The sequence below is a fragment of the Oncorhynchus keta genome, chromosome 8 (genome assembly GCF_023373465.1).
Source record: "Oncorhynchus keta strain PuntledgeMale-10-30-2019 chromosome 8, Oket_V2, whole genome shotgun sequence".
NCBI classification, from domain to species: Eukaryota; Metazoa; Chordata; class Actinopteri; order Salmoniformes; family Salmonidae; genus Oncorhynchus; species Oncorhynchus keta.
The window spans coordinates 70,737-90,758 of record NC_068428.1 but is presented as its reverse complement, the minus strand read 5'-3'; the positions used below and the strand labels follow the sequence as shown (position 1 = coordinate 90,758).

Here is a 20,022-nt window from a genome sequence, read left to right as displayed (position 1 = left end):
GTGTTTGCTGAATATACAGTAGGTCAATTTGACACCTACTCATTCAAGGGGTTCTTTATTTTCACTATTTTCTACATTGTAGAATAGTGAAGACATCAAAACTACGAAATAACACATTAAATCATGAGGTAACCAAAAGTGTTCAAATACATTTTGATTTGTTTGAGATTCTTAAAAGTATCCACCCTTTGACTTGATGACAGCTTTGCACACTCCTGGCATTCTCTCAACCAGCTTCATGAGGTAGTCACCTAGAACGTATTTCAATTAACCGTAGTGCCTTGTTAAAAGTTATTTTGTGGAATTTCTTTCCTTAATGCGTTTGAGCCAATCAGTTGTGTTGTGACAAGGTTAGGGTTGTATTCACCCAAAGGGTCGGACAGCTGAACAGACAAAGACTTGTTTCCACCAGCACAAGTATATATGATAGTGGGGCTATCATTTGTTTTTCAACAGAACAATGACCCAAATTTGGGTGAAGTATCCTCCTTCCCTCTAAACATTACATCTTTATTGCTAAGCAGGAAGTTGTGTTCCGGGCAATAAACTGTTCCTTCTCCCTTAAAAGTGACCGGACCTAACCTCGGCCCCCATTCAACACCCTTATCAGTGACTGCAACCATGTGATTGCCTTTACTCAGTGCATTGCAAGCTTAATTGTCTCCACCATATACATCCCTCCTACAGATAACCATTAATTTCTGGTGTAGAAACTAGACAATGGCACTCATTTCCATAGGAGACCTGATAATTAACAATATTTCAAGTTTAGGAGTCAGAACCCATTAGGGTGGTATTCAGAAGACAGCCCTATTTGGTAAAAGACCAAGTCCGTATTATGGCATGACCAGCTCAAATAAACAAAGAGAAACGACAGTCCATCATTACTTTCAGACATGAAGGTCAGTCGATATGGAAAATTAAGAACGTTTAAAGTTTCTTCAAGTGCAGTCACAAATCATCAAGCACTATGACGAAGTTGGCTCTCATGAGAACCGCCACTGGAAAGGAAGACTCCGAGTTAGCTCTGCTTCAGAAGATAAGTTAATTAGGTACCAGTCTCAGAAATGAAACCACTATTAAAGAAACCACTACTAGAAGGACACCAATAAGAGACTTGCTTGAACCAAGAAATCCGAGCAATGAACATCAGACCGGTTCCAACCGCCATGTCTTTGTGAGACGCGGAGTAGGTGAACGGATGATCTCAGCATGTGTGGTTCGGAGGAGGTGTGATGTGTGGGGGTGCTTTGCTGGTGACACTGTCAGTGATTTATTTATCATTTAAGATACCAGCATGACTACCACAGCATTCTGCAGCGATACACCATCCCACCTGGTTTACACTTAGTGGGGCTATCATTTGTTTTTCAACAGAACAATGACCCAAAACACACCCCCAAGCTGTGTAAGAGCTATCTGACCAAGAAGGAGTGTGATGGAGTGCTGCATCAGATGACCTGGCCTCCACAATCACCCGCACATAACTCAGTTGAGATGGTTTGGGATGAGTTAAACAGCAGAGTGAAGGGAAAGAGCTAAACATGTGGGAACTCCTTCAAGACTGTTGGAAAAGCATTCCAGGTGAAGCTGGTTCAGAGAATGCCAAGAGTGTGCAAAGCTTTCATCATGGCAAAGGGTAGCTACTTTGAAGAATCTCAAATATATTTTGATTTGTTCAACACTTCTTGGTTATTACATGATTCCATGTGTTATTTAATAGTTTTGATGTGTGCACTATTATTCTACAATGTAGAAAATAGTGAAAATAAAGAAAACCCCTTGAATGAGTAGGTGTCCAAACTTTTGACTGGTACTGCATACATTTTAAAGCAATGCTCTTACCCACATTAACTTACAATAGGTGCATCCCAAGTCATTCAGACAACCATGTCAACAATGTCATGATTAACCTTCTTTGATATATATATTTATACAAAAATTTAAATATATATATTTTTTTTAAATCAGCGTTAGTAAAAAGCTAAAATCAGACACATACTGTATTGAAGGCACATTAAAAGTTGGTATGATTATGAATCAATGATGACACAAATATCCCAAGTACCATCAAATGTAACCCTACAACTGTGACAACGGTTCCCACCTCAAAGAACTTCTGAATGACGTAGTTGCCAAACACGTCGGTCATCAGCTGATAGGCCGCCTGCAGGATCTCCCCAAACACCATCTGCCTCTCGGCAGGGGTGGCCCTCTCCAGCTTCTGCTGGATGAACCTGGAGACAGTCGGGGAAGAGGAAGGAGGGACATGGGAAGGGAATTTTAGTGGCAACACAATCATCATATAGTGAGTGATAAGGAAGTGTCTCAAGAGCATGATAGGAGGGTGTAATATGCAGCAACGGATGCGTTTGTATCACTGTGTGTGTGTGTGTGTCCGTTGATCCGTATGTCTATCACCCACCTGGAGCCGTGCTGGTCCTGGGAGAACTCCACCATGTGGCCGGGCAAGTCACGCAGCTGCAGGTTGGGGAAGCGGTTGTTGCGGAAATCCTCCAGCAGGCGGCTTCGCCCGCTGGGCATGACGTCCGAGCGGCTGTAGCGGGGCCGCGATGGCGGGAACAGCTGGCTGCTGGAGCTGAACAGGCTGGAGGTGGCTCCTGCGCTGCGATACTTTGCCTCCGCACCCGGCGCTGCCGAGATGTAGCGCCCACTGCCGTTCGTCAGGCCGCCTGGGGGTTGGGGATGCCAGGGCGGAACAAAATGATGAATGGGTGTTGCCATAGAAATACAATTTTTCAACCCTCACTACGTTAACTTGAATTCCCACTCTAGTCCCATTTCTACAGATGTTGCATGCACAGTTACGCAGAGTATTGGTTGAGTGAAGGTCATGTATAGTTTACTGCAAAATATATCAGTACCTTGGACTTTTCTTAAATAATTCCATATTTCTCAAATAAGTTACCAAAGCAGTGGGTGTTCTTTTCTTTGAATGCTTCATTGGTAAACCCCACTGCTGAAGGAGACAATAACTTCTCAAAAACCTACCTAAAGCTTAAATCCCGGGAAAATGTTCTGTGGACACCAAACACACATCAAAAAGCATCCAGGATTGGTTCAAGAAACAAATGGACTGTTCTGAAATGGCCAGCAAAACTCAGCAAGATCTGAAAACAGCTGTTGGTTGAGGGCACTGTTTACTGCTGTTGAAGAGTAGACCCAATTGCCAGTAGAAAGGTGTAGCTTGGTCATTGATAGCGACAAGTAGTGCTTGTTTGCAGTTATTTTGGCCCAAGGCTGTGCTCCCCTCTGGGGTGCACTACTTCCGGGGTGCCAATGGGAGAGGACAGGAAACCAAAAGTTTTCATATTTCAACTTATTTGAGAAGACATAGTGAATTATTTAAGGAAAGTGCAAGGGTGCCAATATATTTGGCCACAACTGTATATGCTCAAATAAAAAATATATTGAAAAAAATAAAACTCCTTGCGGCCTTACCCAGGTGAAGGCTGGAGGAGGATCCGTGAGAGGATGGCAGAGAGGGTGGGGGTGTGAGTGGGGAGTGGCCCGGAGTTAGGCCAATGGGACTGGGCGAGGAGGAATAGCCTAGGCTGTTGTAGAAGGGCTGGCCAATGGGGGTGAGGCTGCTGCCGCCACGCTTGTACAGGTCAGAGCTTGCCAGTAGGGAGTCCCGGCGAGAGACGCTGCTGCTGGTAGAGCTCGACACTATGGGAGGGAGAGAGAGACAAAGACTGAAATTAGGAGGGGGATTATTTTAATTATTTTAAGAGGGAGTAGAGAAAAAGAACAAAGTGGGGGTAAAGATTGAAAAACTCAGTGAATTGCCAAGAGAAAAGTATACTTTTTTTGTGGTGCATGGAATTACATTTTATGCATGCTTTTTGCATATCTACAATGATTAACCTGAAGCTGCAAGTTCCTTCTCCACTTACCCGATGATCCGAAGCCTCCGAGCGCCGAGCCCAGGCCCACGCCCAGGGAGCCGCCAGTGCCACTAAAGCCCAGGGAGGAGGTGGGCGGCGGGGCCTGGGATGTGTGGGAGAACAGGGAGCTGCTCTGGGAGCTGGCCGGCACCGACGCAGTGCCATAGAAGGAGCTGGAGGGCAGGCCCTGGTTCTGGGGCGGGGGCTGCTGTTGCGGCATGGAGCGGTACAGGCCGTTGGGCTGAGGGCCCGACATGTTGTTGCCCGAGCCGGACGCTGACGCCACAGCGGCTAAATAGAGGGAGAGAGGGATGAAAAGAGATCAAAACTCGGTCAACACGGCTCAGTGTGGTGCCCATTGGGAGAGGACAGGAGGTGGGTTAGTGCCATAAAACTGTGGGAGAGCACCATCAGCATTAGCAATTATTTCACGTCATTGCAAGTGTGAGTCTGGAGATGATAAAATCCTGACAAATTTTCACAAGCACAGTGTGTTCACACTAAATGTGGCACTCATTCCACTGGCTTCTAAGCCTCCTTTAAAAGACACCATTTCCAACACTGCAACATTATGAAAGCACAGGGCCAGACAACACTAGGTACTCACCAGCCTGCGCTGCGGCCTGTGGGTTGATGAGAAGCGGGGTTTGAACTAGGCGGACAGGCCCTCCCAGACCGCCACGGGCTCCGGAGGCCATCACCAGGGTTCCATTCTGATCGTAGTAGGCGGCGGGGGCCAGCATCTGGTAACCTGGGTGGGCAGGAGACAGACACACTGAGGGGAAATGCACTTATGAAAACCAGACAGGTGTGTGATCTACGAGAGGGAGTGTGAGGGCACTGAAGGGGAGCTATCTTATTGCACCATAATCATAAGCAAGAGAAAGGCAGGTTGAAGGAGTATGCACACAAAAGGTATGCCAACAGTATGAATGAATATTCTCAGTCTGGAAGCAAACAGGCTACCGAAAGCGAATACAGTGGGCGACGTCATCAGAACTCATCCCACAAGTCTCCAGAAAACCTGTTTTGAGACCGAGAGGCACCTTTCATTATAACGGAAGAAACATGTTCCTAGCAGGAATGTGTTTGCTGGCCTCATAAATGCAAGCCAGTAAGATAATATTTAGAGAATAAAAACATTTTGGGCTAGTTATTCTAACCTATTTGCAATCCCTTTTATTGCTGCTTGCTAACTTGCTGGCTAGCTTTAGAGGTTAGCTGGCTAGTAAGCTAGAGTAGTTCACTACTGCCATCAGTAGTTGTGTTATCATATTTAGCCCAGTCCACCTTTTGTAGAATGCATACTGGAATTTGAATATAGCATGGGGAAAGGGAATCCGGACACATCGTAAACACATTTCAAATGTGGGTGTAGGAGCATGACGCTTTGGGAATTCCGTGATCAGAACTCTATGATCAGAATAATAAAGCTGCCTGAACTGTCAAGTCTAGACACGGGCTAAGTAGATGCTTAACCAGGCCTGCTCAGTATAGCTTGGTTTGGCAGTGTTAAAAGCCCTTATGTCTGCTCCTAAACTAACGTTACTCTGTGTAGTGTCACAGACCTGGCATACCAGCATAAGCAAGGGCCGGGTTGGCGACAGCTGCTGCCAGGGAGTCCTGCTGGCTTTGCTGGCCCTGACCAGGGGTGAGGGGGCGTTGGTTGTTCCCAGCACGCATCGCCTGGAAAGAAGAGCACCCCAACCTCATTAAAAAAATGACTTCAATTACAAGATCAAATCAAACTATGTCACATGCGCCAAATACAAGCATTATCCCTTTAAATTCTCCATCATAACTCTGATACTTAAATTCTCCAGTTACCTGCTGTTAGTTGGTGAAATGCTTACCTGTTGCTGTCCCGGCCCTGGTCCCTGATTGGATGCCTGCTGGTTAGCGTTGTGATTGGCAGCCGCAGCCTGTTGCTGGAAGAGGTTGGCAGGGTACACACCCCAAGGAACACCATAGTACTGGGGGGGAACCACTGTAGGCCCTAAGGGAAGGGAGTCCTCAGTTACTACTACCAAACCTGTGGCATGAACAGTTTGATAAAATTGTTGCATTCATTAAAGTAGAAGATTGTTACGTTAAGTGTGGATCAAGAAGCTATTAACGGTACACAATGAGTGAATGTAAAATACATAAGTACTTTCAAATATTTTTACTTAAGTATTTTTTTGGAGGGGAGGGGGAGTATTTATATTTGACAACTTTTACTTTACCACATTCCTAAACAATATTATGTACTTTTTGCTCCATTTTCCCTGACACCCAAAAGTACATTACACTTTGAATGCTTAGCAGGACAGGAACATTATTGTAAATAAAATAAAACATGTGGCAGTCTGCTTTGCTTAATATAAGACATTTGAAATGATTTATACTTGTACTTTGATACTTAAGTATATTTAAAACTAAAACTTTTACCCAAGTAAGATTTTACTGGGTAACTTTCACTGGAGTCATTTTGTATAAAAGTATCTTTACTTTTACACAAGTATAACAATTGGGTACTTTTCCCACCAATATATGTGTGTGTGGATTGCTAACCGGCAAGTGTAGCTGCTGCGGCAAGTCCTGCAGCAGTGTAGGGGTCGGCTCCGGGGGGTCCAGCGTTGATGATGTATGGGTTAGGCACGAACGCGGGAGCAAGGCCGGCTGGAGAAAACAGTTAGCCATGCGTGCATATTGAATAACACATCAAACGGCCGTCAAACTCAAACTAGTATGGGATTCTGTAAATGTTTCACTTACACAAAATTCTAACTATGACTACCAAATCTTGCACAAACATGCTCTAATCCTTGTATGTACGTGTACCGTTTGGAGCCAGGTATATGTATAAATAAATCCACAGTACATACACTGTCTATAGTAATAAAGCTACAACTTACCAAGGTGTTGTTGCTGGGCAGCAGCCAGGGCATACTGTTGCTGCTGGGCAGCAGTGAGCTGCTGGACAGTCAGATGGTTGGACCGCTGGAACAACTGGAAAACAGACATTCAAGTGTGTAACTTGTTCTACGGCAGTTTCCACTCCTCTCAAGCAGGTTTATCTATGCATTGATAAGAAATCTGGTCCCTTGCTCAACCCACCTGCTGCTGGGAGTTGTAGTCAAACAGGCCGACGGGGGTGCCTGAGGAGTCCACCTGGATCTGGTTGCCAGCGTAGTCGAACTGGAGGGACTCCACACCCTGCTGCTGATCCATGCTGCCTATGTTCTGAGTCTCTTGGCTCTGGAAGTCCTCCTGCTGCTGGGGCTTGTTCTGGGTTGTATTCTGGGGCTGCATGGCATGGTGCTGTGCGTGGTGCTGAGTCATTATCTCCAGCCCAGCCTGGCTGGGACCCATCCTCTCCACCGCCTCAATCGGGGAGGCCTGGCGACTTCCTGGGGTGGGGCTAAGGAAGTACATGTGACAATATGGCCTTAGAGGCTTTGTTCACAACGGTCTCAATGACATTGACTGCCTGAACCAAAAATAAATACATACATCTAATACAGCTTGGAAGTGACTTGAATGTCTTATCTGCATAATTCAATTAAAATAGATTTCATTTTCCAGAGGAAACTACAAGTGCAGTGAAGGATTGGTAAATACATCTTATAATGATTATTTCATGACCCCCCAAATAACCATTAACAGGGAACCATACTTGAAGTCTTTGCAGTCTCTGTCCATGCCGTTGAGCAGGCCTCTCCCATTGGCATCATTCTCCTCTCCCACTTTCATTTCAGGGCTCTTGTCCTCTTCGAACGGAGACGTCTTGTCTTGCGCGTCGCCCTTCTCCCTCCTGTCCGTGTCAACGTCCACTCCGCCCTGCAAAACCCCCCAAAATTCAGCCATGTTTCTCCAAAGTGACACAATACTCCATTGGAGACCAATGGAGACCAAGCAATAAGATCATTTGAAGCTTCATCTGAAGTTGCATTTCTGGAATAACTAAACAATTTTTGTATCACTATGGACTGGTTAGGCACAAAACCGACAAGTGCACAACTATGGGGGAAACACAGATGAGGTTGGCTTAGATTGTTGACAACATTTAAACTATATTTCGAATCCAATGTTTATTGAAAACAAAATAACATGCACACATTGTCTCAAATACATTGTTAGCTAGCCAATTTTGGCCCATAGTAGCATAAATGTGACAGTCAAAACACCTGAAAACAAGACATGGTATCAAGAACAAGATGGTATCAAAAAACTATCAGAAACAAGCCACCTACGATTTCCAACTTGTCCTTGTTGCTAGCCATGTGGTCATCCATAATCATAACACACAGACTTCTGCCCCATTAAAGCGGTACATCTTTTGTGACAGTCAGCAAACACATCTATTGAGCCCGATGTAGGTATTCTCTTGGTTCTGTGTGGATCGGCGAAAAGGAAAGAGCAAAATAAACCTTGGCAGAAAGACTTACATAGCCACCGTTCCTGTAGCGGCCATCCATCTTGTCACCGGGGGAGGAGCTCAGGACGTACTCCACCATGCTCACTCCCAAGCCTCCTCCCTCAGAGCGAGGGGACAGCACAGAGCTAGCATCTCCGTTCCCATGGAAACCATGTCCGGGTCGCCGCTGCACCATGATAGGCTGGGACACTGAGTGATCTGCTCATCAGAGGAATGGGGGTGGAGCAAAGAATAGAGACATCAAGGACTGAGACATGATCATAATAGGAAGATAGCGTTGACCAAGCATTCCACAAAAGGAGATTTAGAGTTTCAGCATGTTTCTTGAAAAAGCTATCTGCATGGTCTTGATGGTACCAGTTGAACTGAGTAGTAAATGCAGTACTTCACACAGTATTTCACACACTAAACTGTAAGGCTATTTGTTAGGCTTGGGCGGTGTACCGGGGTATTTGGAATTAGACATGGGATGGTATTTCCATATCATCAATACCGTTGAAACTATTTCTTTGAATTTTAATTTTTATTATTTTATTTAAATCTTTTGAAATTATTTTTGCTACTTTTTAAGTAAATACTTGCAGTCAACTCATGGAATACATTAGGAGATAAAGTAGATCGTGTTCATTTCACTGGTCACAATTTTTTATTCTGAAGTTTGCCAGTGGTCCCCAGTCCTCAGCACACAACGATGCAAGACCAGAGTCTTGTGAGTCACTCATGGTTGTGCAGCATGCACCAGGTGATCAAGTTAGAACTATGGAATAAAAAATAAAATGTACTTAGGCGCACGCATGTTCCTTGTAAAAAAGGTCAGCATAGAGACCTTCAAATGCATATCTGGAACACTGAGCTGGATATGATTTAACACATAATAATAATAAATATTATTATTATTATTATTATTATAAACAGTGGCGTAGCACATAAGCAAGCAATGTATTGAAAATCTACAGACAGTGCAGATTGTAAACAGCGGCACTTGTGTTTAGTGCCGGTATTTCAGGATATCCCGGGACGGCACAAGATTGGTAATGAAGGTATGACAAGCTGGATACGGGCCAAGCCTACTATTTATTTATGCATAGGACATTTTGATTTTGGGTTGAATTGGCAATTTTGGTACTGCCCCTGAGTCAGATGAACTCATAGATACCATGTTTATGTCTCTGTGTCCAGTATGAAGAATGTTATGCAGTTTTGCGAGCCAATGCTAACTAGCGTTAGCACAATGACTTCAAATCTGTGGTTATCTGCTAGCAGATCGACAGACTTCGTCATTGCGGTTCTCTAAAAACCATAGGGTAAAACAGACCAGCAGAGGCACAGAAAACTACCGTAATTGCTGGACTATAAGCCGCTACTTTATTCCCACACTTTGAACCTTGCGGTTTATACAATGACGTGGCTAATTTATGGATTTTTCCCGCTTTCGCAAGATTCATGCCACCGCCAAAAACAGAGCACCCTCACATAATGTGACGTAAATCGAGCGCGCTCAAACTTCCCATCATTCTGATTACGGTAGTAATTGTCACCCTCATCATGGCAAAGACACTGAGAAATGCATATGATGCAGCTTTCACGTTGAAGGCGATCGATCTGGCTGTTGGAAAAAGATATAGAGCTGCTGCATGGGAGCTTGGCATTAATGAGTCGATTATAAGACTTTGTAAACAGCAGCGTGAGGAACTGACAACAAACCTTTCAGATGGAAGAAAAGCAGATGGCCCAAAGTATTTGCAGCCACTCGACATCAGTGTAAAACGTGCATTTAAGGTGGCGCTCCGTGTTCAGTGGGAGGCTTGGATGACAAGTGGGGAGAAATCCTTCACTAAAACGGGCCGCATGCGAAGAGCAACTTATGGTCAAGTCTGCCAGTGGGTCCTGACAGCGTGGAGCATTGTCAAAAAATCCACTATCATCAACGGGTTTCGAAAGGCTGGACTGCTGCGTGTTGAAGGGGCAGCATGAGCTCAGCGGGGTATTTGCCTCCGGATGAAAGTGACGAGAGCGACAATGAAAACGATCCAACATCGGATGAAGCAATTCTGAGGCTATTCAACTCCGACACCGAAGGAGATGACTTCAGTGGTTTCAGTGCACAGGAGGAGGCTTGGTAGGCTACGGTTTTAATTTTTTGTTACAAGCTGTGTTTCGTTAAAGCCTATTTATTTTTGTTACAAGCCGTGTTTCGTTTAAAGGCTGTGTAAAGTTCATTTGTTTCAATGTACCGGTAGGCACCTGCAGCGTATTTATGTACAAAATACATATTTTTTAATAATTCAGTGGGTGCGGTTTATATTCAGGTGCGCTTAATAGTCCAGCAATTACGGTACTCACGAGAAGATCCCCAGGCATTCACCCTCCACTCCTCTCCAAGGAGCATCCCTTTCCTTCCATCCTTGGCCAATTCATCCGAATCCCACAGTTTCTTTGCTGGCAGCATCTGTAAAGAGAAGGCAAAAAGGAAACTTGAACATTCAACATTCTGGATGACTTCAATGAAAGATGTAGCACAAAACCTATCCTAAGTTTACGGGGAAGAAACTTGCAATGTGGCAGATCTCAACCTACCTCACCCATGCCCCTGGACTCCAAAGCAAGGGCTTGAAAACCATAGTTCATCTCATCCACAGTGCGAACCTGAGATAGGAACAAATATTTTCCTTTAGACAGTTACAGCACACACACACACTTCGACCCGGTGAATATGGTATCCTTATTCGTAATAGGCTAGTTTTGGTAAGACCCCCATGAAATGGACAAAAATGAATGGCATCTTATAAATATCACTCAAATGGACGGCAGTTTATCAAAAACATATTGCAAGCGCAACATGGCAAATGTCATACTCCAAAAATCCCAAAGGTGGAGAGAGCACTCCACCATAGGATTTCATATGGGAAATGGTCAAAGTCAGGTCCTAAGGGTGACATTGTCAAAATCTATTTCTTTTCACAATTTTAAACCCTCAAAAACTGTTTGGGACCGATTTTTTTTATACATATGTAGTAACCGTATGGACAGCTCATATTTTATTGAGTTTGTCCATTTGCCATATATGATCATAGGAAGTCAGCTTCCGAACCCAAAAGCAATATGATACGGTAGATTTGGATAGACAACACTCTAAAGTGTCCAAAACTGTTAAAATAGTGTCTGAGTATAACAGAACTGATTTGGCAGGCGAAAACCTGAGAAAAATCCATTCAGTAAGTCGTTTTTTTTGTAGTTTTCCTTTCAATGCCATTACAGTATCCATTGACTTAGACCTCAATTTGAAGTTCCTATGCCTTCCACTAGATGCCAACCGTCTTTAGAAATGGTTTCAGGCTTTTATTCTTATAAATGAGGGAGTAAGACCAGTCTGAATGAGTGGAACCTACCGTGTCGCAGAGATTCTTCATGTGCAATCCCAAGAGAGTGCATTTCTTGTTTACCTTTTATATTGACAACGTTATTGTCCGGTTGAAATAATATAGATTAGGCAAAAAACAACCTGAGGTTTGAATATAAACATTGTTTGACATGTTTCTATGAACTTTACGGATACAATTTTGATTTTTGTCTGCGTTTGAGCCTGTGGATTACCAAAGAAAACAAACAAACAAAACAGAGGTTTTTGGATAGAGACTTTCAAACAAAAGTAACATTTATTGAGTAAATGAATGTCTTCTGAGTGCCACCATATGAAGATCAAAGGTACGGGATTAATTTTCTCTTTGAGTTTTGTAACGCTTCTGCTTGGCTGGTTACTGTTTGTAATAATTTGTCAACTGGATTATGTTCTGGGCTAGGTATGTTCTGGGCTAGGTATGCTTTCGCCGAAAAGCATTTTATAAATCTGACACAGTGTTTGGATTAACAAGAAGTTAGGTTTAAAGATGTAAAATATGTTTTGTTTTCTGAATTTTTATAATGAGCATTTCTGTATTTGAATTTGGCACTCTGCAATCTCACTGGATGTTTGCCAGATGGGACGCTAGCGTCCCACATACCCTATTGGTTCAGAGTTTGTTTTGATATTTTAACCTGCGTGTCGTGATCGCGTTTTGTGGGGGACAAAATAAGTTTGCGCACGCGTAAAGCCGGTTTGGTTTCCGTGTTAGATATAAGCCAAGCCTATACCCTTGTGCGAGATATCACTGACTGAGACCCCCCCCCCCTTTTACACACAAGCCCAAGTCAGTTGTCTACAAGCTGGGTGTTTCCTGGGTTGGAACCTAAACTTAAAAAAAAAACTTGCACTCAACTTTGAAAAAGATTTTACCGAGAATGCAAATTTCAGTCAATTTTTGTGCTGACTAACCTAACCTTGTTAACCGGTAACAGGTCATTTTTTAGCAAAGAGTAAAATAATGTGACCAATTGAAAACACTATGCATACATACCAGGAATTTAACATTTTTCAGAGGTTAATTGAAACATGCAGTGGCAAGCCAATCATCTCACAGCCAAAAGGATTTATTATGGAACATACAACTACTGTAATGAAGCAGCAAATGTAAAAAGATAATTTCAAACATTTGCCAATGCAATTCGCAGGAAAATAATTTTCTATACAGTGCCTTCAGAAGGTAATCATTCCCCTTGACTTATTCCACGTGTTACAGACCGAAATCAAAATGGACTCAAGTCGATCTCCCCTCTACACACACAGTAACAAAGTGAAAACATGTTTGCAACTGTACTGAAAATTAAACAAATCTCATTTACATAAGTATTCACACCACTGAGTTTATATACTGCAGCACTAGTCAAAAGTTCAGACACTTCTACTCATTCAACGGTATCTTTATTTTTACTATATTTTGTCATTGAGATTCTTCAAAGTAGACAACCTTTGCCTTGATGACAGCATTGCACACACATCGTCTCAACCAGCTTCACCTTGAATGCATTTCCAACTGTCTTGAAGGAGTTCCCACATATGCTGAGCACCTGTTCACTGCTTTTCCTTCACTCTGTGGTCTAACTCATCCAAAACCATCTCAAAATGGGTGAAAGTCGGGTGATTGTGGAGGCCAGGTCATTCCATTAATCTCCTTCTTGGTGAAATAGCCCTTACACAGCCTGGAGGTCTGTTGGGTCATTGTCCTGTTGAAAAACAAATTAAAGTCCTACTAAGCGTAAACCAGGTGGGATGGCATATCGCTGCAGAATGCTGTGTTAGCCATGCTGGTTAAATGTGCCTTGAATTTAAAATAAATCACAGACAGTGTCACCAGCAAAGCACCCCCACACCTCCATGTTTCACGGTGAGAACCACATATGCAGAGATCATCCGTTCACCTACTCTGCATCGAAGACAGGGCGGCTGGAACCAAAATGAAAAAATTGGACTCAAACCAAAGGACAGATTTCCACCGGTTTAATGTCCATTGCTTGCGTTTCTTGGCCCAAGCAAGTTTCTTATTATTGTCCTTTAGTGGTTTCTTTGCAGAAATTTGACCATGAAGGCCAGAGTTACTTGAACTCTGTGAAGCATTTATTTGGCCTGGAATTTCTGAGGCTGGTAACTAATGAACTTATCCTCTACAGGAGAGGTAACTCTGGGTCTTCCTTTCCTGTGGCGGTCCTCATGAGAGCCAGTGTCATAGCGCTCAATGGTTTTTGCGACTGCACACTTGAAGAAACTTTCAAAGTTCTTGACATTTTCCAGATTGACTGACCATGTCTGAAAGTAAAGGACTGTTGTTTCTCTTTGCTTATTTGAGCTGTTCTTGCCGTAATATGATCTTGGTCATTTACCAAATAGGGCTATATTTTGTATACCACCCATACCATGTCACAACAACTGATTGGTTCAAACACTGAGGAAAGAATCTAAAGATGCAACAAAAATAACTAGAATTGTGCCTTTGGCTTCTGGATTCCAGGTGACCACCTCATGAAGCTGGTTGAGAGAATGCCAAGAGTGTGCAAAGAAACATCAAGGCAAAGAGTGGCTACTTTGAAGAATCTCAAATATATTTTGATTTGTTTAACACTTTTTGGGTTACTGCATGATTCCATGTGTTATTTCATAGTTTTTGATGTCGTCACTATTATTTGACAATGCAGAAAATAGTAAAAATAAAGAAAACCCCTTGTAGGAGTAGGTGTGTCCAAAGTTTTGACTTGTAGTGTGTTAGAATCACCTTAGGCAGTGATTACAGCTGTGAGTCTTTCTGGTTAAGTCTAAATGCTTTGCACACCTGATTGTACAATATTTGCACATTATTATTTTCAAAATTCTTCAAGCTCTGTCAAATTGGTTGTTGATCATTGCTAGACAACCATTTAAGTATTTCCGTAGATTTCCAAGCAGACTTTAAGTCAAAACTGCAACTAGGCCGCTCAGGAACATTTCCTTTCCTTTCTTCTTGGTAAGCAACGCCAGTGTAGATGTGGCCTTGTGTTTTAGGTTATTGTCCCGCTGAAATGTGAATTAATTTCCCAATGCCTGGTGGAAAGCAGACTGAAGCAGGTTTTTCTCTATGATTTTGCCTGTGCGTAGCTCCATTCAGTTTCCTTTTTGTTCCTGAAAAACTCTCCAGTCCTTAACGATTACAAGCATACCCATAACATGATGCATCCACCACTATGCTTGGAAATGTAGAGCGTGGTTGTATTGGATTTGCCTCACTCTTTTCAATGGGTTTTCATTGGGAATCAAGATTTCCAAGGGACCTTCTTGCAGTTCCTATCGCTTACACTGGATGTCAGTCTTTAGAAATTGGTTGAGGTTATTCCTGTGTGTAATGAAGTACGGCCATCTTGAACGAGGGTCACTTGAAGTGTACTGTTAGAGGCGCGTGACCAGAAAGCATGCTTCAGTTTGTTTTCTTCCTGTATTGAACACAGATCATCCAGTCTTCAATTTTATTGATTATTTACGTACAAAAAAACACCTAAAGTTGTTTACAGGTAACTTTTGAGGTATTTTGTAGTCACGTTGAGCAAGTTGGAACCGGTGTTTTTCTGGATCAAACGCGCCAAATAAATGAACATATCGACGGAATTAATCGAACAAAAGGACCATTTGTGATGTTTATGGGACATATTGGAGTGCCAACAAAAGAAGCTCGTCAAATCTAAGGCATGATTTATATTTTTATTTCTGTGTTTTGCGTCACGCCTGCAGGGTTGAAATATGTTTTCTCTTTGTTTACTGGAGGTGCTATCCTTAGATAATAGCATTGTTTGCTTTTGCCGAAAAGCCTTAATCTGACATGTTGGCTGGATTCACAACAAGTGTAGCTTTAATTTGCTATCTTGCATGTGTGATTTAACGAAAGTTAGATTTTTATAGTAATTTATTTTAATTTGGCCCTCTGCATTTCCCTGGCTTTTGGCCAGGTCCCAGAGAGATTAATTGCTTTGCCACTTTTTTCTAGCATGAATACTTTATGCTTCCTTCTTTTCACTCTGTCAATTAGGTAAGTATTGTGGAGTAACTACAATGTTGTTGAACCATCCTCATTTTTTTTCTCCTACCATAGCAATTATACTGTTTTAAAGTCACCATGAGCCTCATAGCAAAATCCCAGAGTGGTTTCCTTCCTCTCCGGCAACTGAGTTAGGTAGCACGCCTGGATCTTTGTAGTGACTAGGTGTATTGATACACTCTCCAAATTGTAATTATTAACTTCACCATGCTCAAAGGGATATTCAAAGTCTGCTTGTTTATCAACCTACCAACAGATGCCATTCTTTGCAAGGCATTGGAAAACCTCCCTGGTCTTTGTGGTTGAATCTGTTTTTGAACTGTACTGCTCGACTGAGGGTCCTTACAGATTGTTGTATGTCAGGGGTACAGAGATGAGGTAGCTATTAAATTAAGTAATGTTAAACACCAACATTGCACAGATTGAGTCCATGCAACTTGTGAAGCAAATTTACTCTCACTTATTTAGGCTTGCCATAACATAAAAGGGTTGAATACTTATTGACAGGACCTTTTCATTTGGGGGGGGGATCTAAATACACATTTCTAATTTGACAATTGAAACAATTTTAAAATTCAGGCTTTATTAACTAAATGTGGAAAAAGTCAAGGGTGTGAATACTTTGAAGGCACTGTAAATAGCACACCTGATACAAACAGTTCCATGTGAGATTAAAATTAGAGGGGGAATCTAAAGACGCAACAAAAAGAATAACTAGAATTGTGCCTTAAGGCTTCGGGACAAGGACAGAAAGTTGATATGAAAACCAATAGAACAGGAGATAAATGCTGGTTTCAATGGCAAATGAGGGAGTCTTTATAAAATAATTGACTCCATGTTTCTGTCATGGGATTTCGCCTCGTCTACTTTGGAGCAAGGTAAAACATGCCTCATAATATGAAGTAAAAAACATCCAGGTTTCAAACAATGCATCCTCCAATTGCAAGGTGGTTGGTGACACGCTGGTAGCCTACCTACCGTATTCATTGCCTAGGCACTCGAATGGAGCACGGGCTTCAATTAAGAGTTGATAAATAAAAAATAGTAGCATTAGAAAGCCGTGGCCATCAAGAGTGTTAACACACGATTGCATTTACAATTTGCAGCGGAATGACTGTGTTTCTAAGAGCACGTTCCACTCACGCAGCAGCTCTCGCTGTCTGACAGGTGATATTATTCTGCTCAAACTAGGCTCTAAACGCTGTGCATGTGTGATAAATAAGACACAGGATAAAGTAATGAAGATGCACACGTGCCAACTTAATTGCACTAATTTATGCAAATTAACCTGTAGACAAGCATGACCGGTGAAATCTCTGTCATGCTTGGGGTTGAAACGGCATAAGGTCTCTGCGGTGGTAAAGTAGTTTCTAAAACGTCTAAGGTTTGCTTCATTCAAACATTGTACCTTTTTCAAACAGAAAGCAGTTTGGCCCTGGCAAAATAATCGTACCTGGTCAATGTGGTTGCCATCTCCTGTAGGCCAACGGTGCTTGCTAGGGGTGCAACCTCCCAACTGCTCACCAGGTTGCCTCTGGAAGAAGTAGCCAACTGTGGCATCGTCCTGAGAGCGCCCACTCAGTGGAGGCTGTGGGGTGCCTGGGGTGGGGTTGGGGCCCCTATCCATGCCCTGCAGAGGGTGTGGCCCCCCGGGACCCTGCCCTGCTCCCCCTACAGCTGCCAGGGAACCCCCTCCATGAACTCTGACGCCCCCAGCTTCAGGGGCACCGTTTGTGTGCAGCATCCCACCCAGTGTCTCCTGCCAGGCCACGTCATTCATATTTAGAATGCTGCATGGAATGCTCATTCCACGGGGAAGCCTATGGAAGGGGGAAATAATAGAACATGTCAGAGGGTTGCTTTACATTGGTTATGGATAGCACTTGTCAAACATTAGGCTGAGGTTTCTGATATTGAATGTAAGCTTATTGGACCAACCAAACATACACGTGTATCAACTGTAGCTAGTAAAATAAATATCGATATATATACTTTTTTGGGTCCCTAACGTTAAGACAGTTTCCGTTATTTTATTTGTTTAATAAGTTAGCTGAAATGTCTGCAGAACTGCAGCAGAAGCACTGTCAGCGTCATAAATAAGCATCGTCTCTAGCTAGCAACAGCAACATAATCTTCTCTGGGGACGTTACATGCCCCTTGTTTGATTTAGCTACCTGACTAGCTAGACAATGTATTTATTACACTGCTAACATTAGCGTATTTTAAGCTAAATTAGATATGAAAAGTTAGCTAGCTAACTCCATTACGTTGCGGAAGTGTCCCTAAAGTCCGTGTAATATGCGCTTTGGCCTTCTTAGCCAAACAGATAAAGTTAACTAACTAACATCAATCGTGAACATACGCTACCTACATCAGACAGAAACCAATGTAACGTTATGGATATAGCTAGCAAAACAATGTTAGATAGATGGATAGCAAGCTAGCCTACCGTTGCTAGCTTACTTGTTAGCGTAGCCTTCGAACAATGAATGTCTGGCTGGAGTGTTCAAGTCGCAGTTGTCGGGTGTGCGTTTTGCTAAATAAATATTACACACTGTATTAGTGTAGAAAGCATGTGTACCTAGTTAGTAGCTAGCTAACGTTAGCCACATATTGTACATGGTTCGTTAACGTTAGTTTAACTACCTACCGTTAGCTAGTAGTAACGTCATTCAAACACGTTTTACGCGAAATTGATAACATTCGCTAGCTAGCTAACGTTAGCTGGCAATTCGGCGAATAGTCTCTAGATTACTAGCTAGCGAACGTTAATGTTGGTGTGTGGTTATTGCTTTCACGAAAATGTTGAATACCACGAGTAGTTAGGTACCTAGCTGGCTACTTTAACTAGCTAGCTAAACCGACTTTACAAACTGTCTACTGTATAGCTTGCAGACTCGGTTAGTTTAGCATGAAACTGACGTCAGAAAAACAGTTAACTACAGTAGCTAGCTACGTCCACGATTTCCCTGTTCATGACAACTGGCTTCATAGTTCAGACCAGTCATTTGTTCAGACTAGCAAAACAACCCTTCGTGATCTACTTAGATAACTAGATCATTAGCTATAATGCCTAGCTACCTGGCTATCACATTTGTTCGTTAAAATAACAGTAGACAGAAGCCAAGTTAACTAGGTAACGTTACCAGTTCACTTACAAATCTAGCGTCAACGTTTAATTTGTTTGTTAGCTACTAGCCTAGCTAGCTAGGCAGAGTACGGGAGGCCCCTTACCTTTTCAGTTTGATAAAATCAGCGCTGTAAAATTACTAGTGTAGTTTAATACGTGCATACAATGAAGGCATAACTCTTCGTCGTGCACACGCCGTTGAACAGTAAGCAAACCTTGTTAACCGAGTGAAACATACAAATGCCGCCTGGTGAGCTGTATTAACAAAACACCATTGCTGGGTAACTAGCTACACTAACAACATGGCCCCCCTCCAAGTTTCAGGGGCCTTACCCGCTAAACAAAAGGGGATATACTCAACGACCAAGGCAATAATCCACACTTAAAATAGTGAGAATGCGTAATACATCGCATTATATAAACTTAGATACTCACGCGCTGTCTTTTAGAGTGAAGAGCGATGTTTGTACAAAATGTCAGTGGTTGAAATGTATATTGTTTTGTTTCGGTGGAGATCGGTGTTTTAATGATTAGCTACGATTGAACGTGCAATGAAGGAGTTTGACTATCACGCTAGTGCCCTCCCTGCAGTCTATATGCATGTTGTACATTAGACCTGCGCACTAACATGTCAAACAAGCCAATATTTGCGATTATAATAAGAATAGACTATGAAATTACCCACTCATAATTTCTCAATTATTTACATGTAGTATGCATGATTTCTCTGTATCAATGAAAGCCTACTAGGGAGTCAGTCCAGTGTAAAATTTCAGTAATGCTGATCAATATTTTTCATGATGTTTAATCAATATGACTAATTCCATAGGTGTAGCAAAAATCAATTAAGACTCAACTTCATATGCTCCTATCTCAATCAATTGTACTTAAATCGCAACAATATGATGTATATGCTAGGCATTTTGGAACGACAACATGATTATTGTGAATGGGAACACATCATGGCACGCGCAGTAGGAAACATACTCTACATGAGCTAATTTCAAATAGTCCTATTGGTTTGAGCAATTTTGCAATATTTCATCATCTTTGTTTCATGTGGAGAGAAAGCAAGTTGTTTCATGGGGTACATATGCCTGCCCGTGCGTAGGTCCTGGAAAAAACATCGCA

At 42.5% G+C, this 20,022-nt stretch overlaps 1 protein-coding gene across 15 annotated transcripts in view; it reads right to left on the bottom strand.

Annotated features, from left to right (window-relative positions):
* Positions 1–19,491, bottom strand: part of LOC118386633 (pumilio homolog 2-like) — a 52,278-nt gene extending 32,787 nt beyond the window's left edge. For 2 of the 15 annotated variants that reach the window (XM_035774323.2, XM_035774317.2), the window contains exons 1-17: positions 18,412–18,640; positions 18,225–18,297; positions 17,215–17,581; positions 10,906–10,974; positions 10,672–10,777; positions 8,339–8,526; positions 7,567–7,730; positions 7,008–7,311; positions 6,806–6,899; positions 6,462–6,569; positions 5,762–5,904; positions 5,477–5,594; positions 4,516–4,683; positions 3,918–4,199; positions 3,463–3,690; positions 2,426–2,693; positions 2,108–2,237 (exon numbers count right to left, since the gene is read on the bottom strand). In XM_035774323.2, the coding sequence (XP_035630216.1) occupies positions 2,108–2,237; positions 2,426–2,693; positions 3,463–3,690; positions 3,918–4,199; positions 4,516–4,683; positions 5,477–5,594; positions 5,762–5,904; positions 6,462–6,569; positions 6,806–6,899; positions 7,008–7,311; positions 7,567–7,730; positions 8,339–8,526; positions 10,672–10,777; positions 10,906–10,974; positions 17,215–17,581; positions 18,225–18,297; positions 18,412–18,433 (2,832 nt within the window). In that variant the 5' untranslated portion in view covers positions 18,434–18,640. Of the gene's footprint in view, positions 1–2,107; positions 2,238–2,425; positions 2,694–3,462; positions 3,691–3,917; positions 4,200–4,515; positions 4,684–5,476; positions 5,595–5,761; positions 5,905–6,461; positions 6,570–6,805; positions 6,900–7,007; positions 7,312–7,566; positions 7,731–8,338; positions 8,527–10,671; positions 10,778–10,905; positions 10,975–17,214; positions 17,582–18,210; positions 18,312–18,411; positions 18,642–18,995; positions 19,210–19,326 lie in introns of those variants that run through there. The other 13 variants (XM_035774327.2, XM_035774328.2, XM_035774324.2 and 10 more) reach the window with 12 other exon arrangements.
* Between the last annotated feature and the right edge of the window lie 531 nt (positions 19,492–20,022).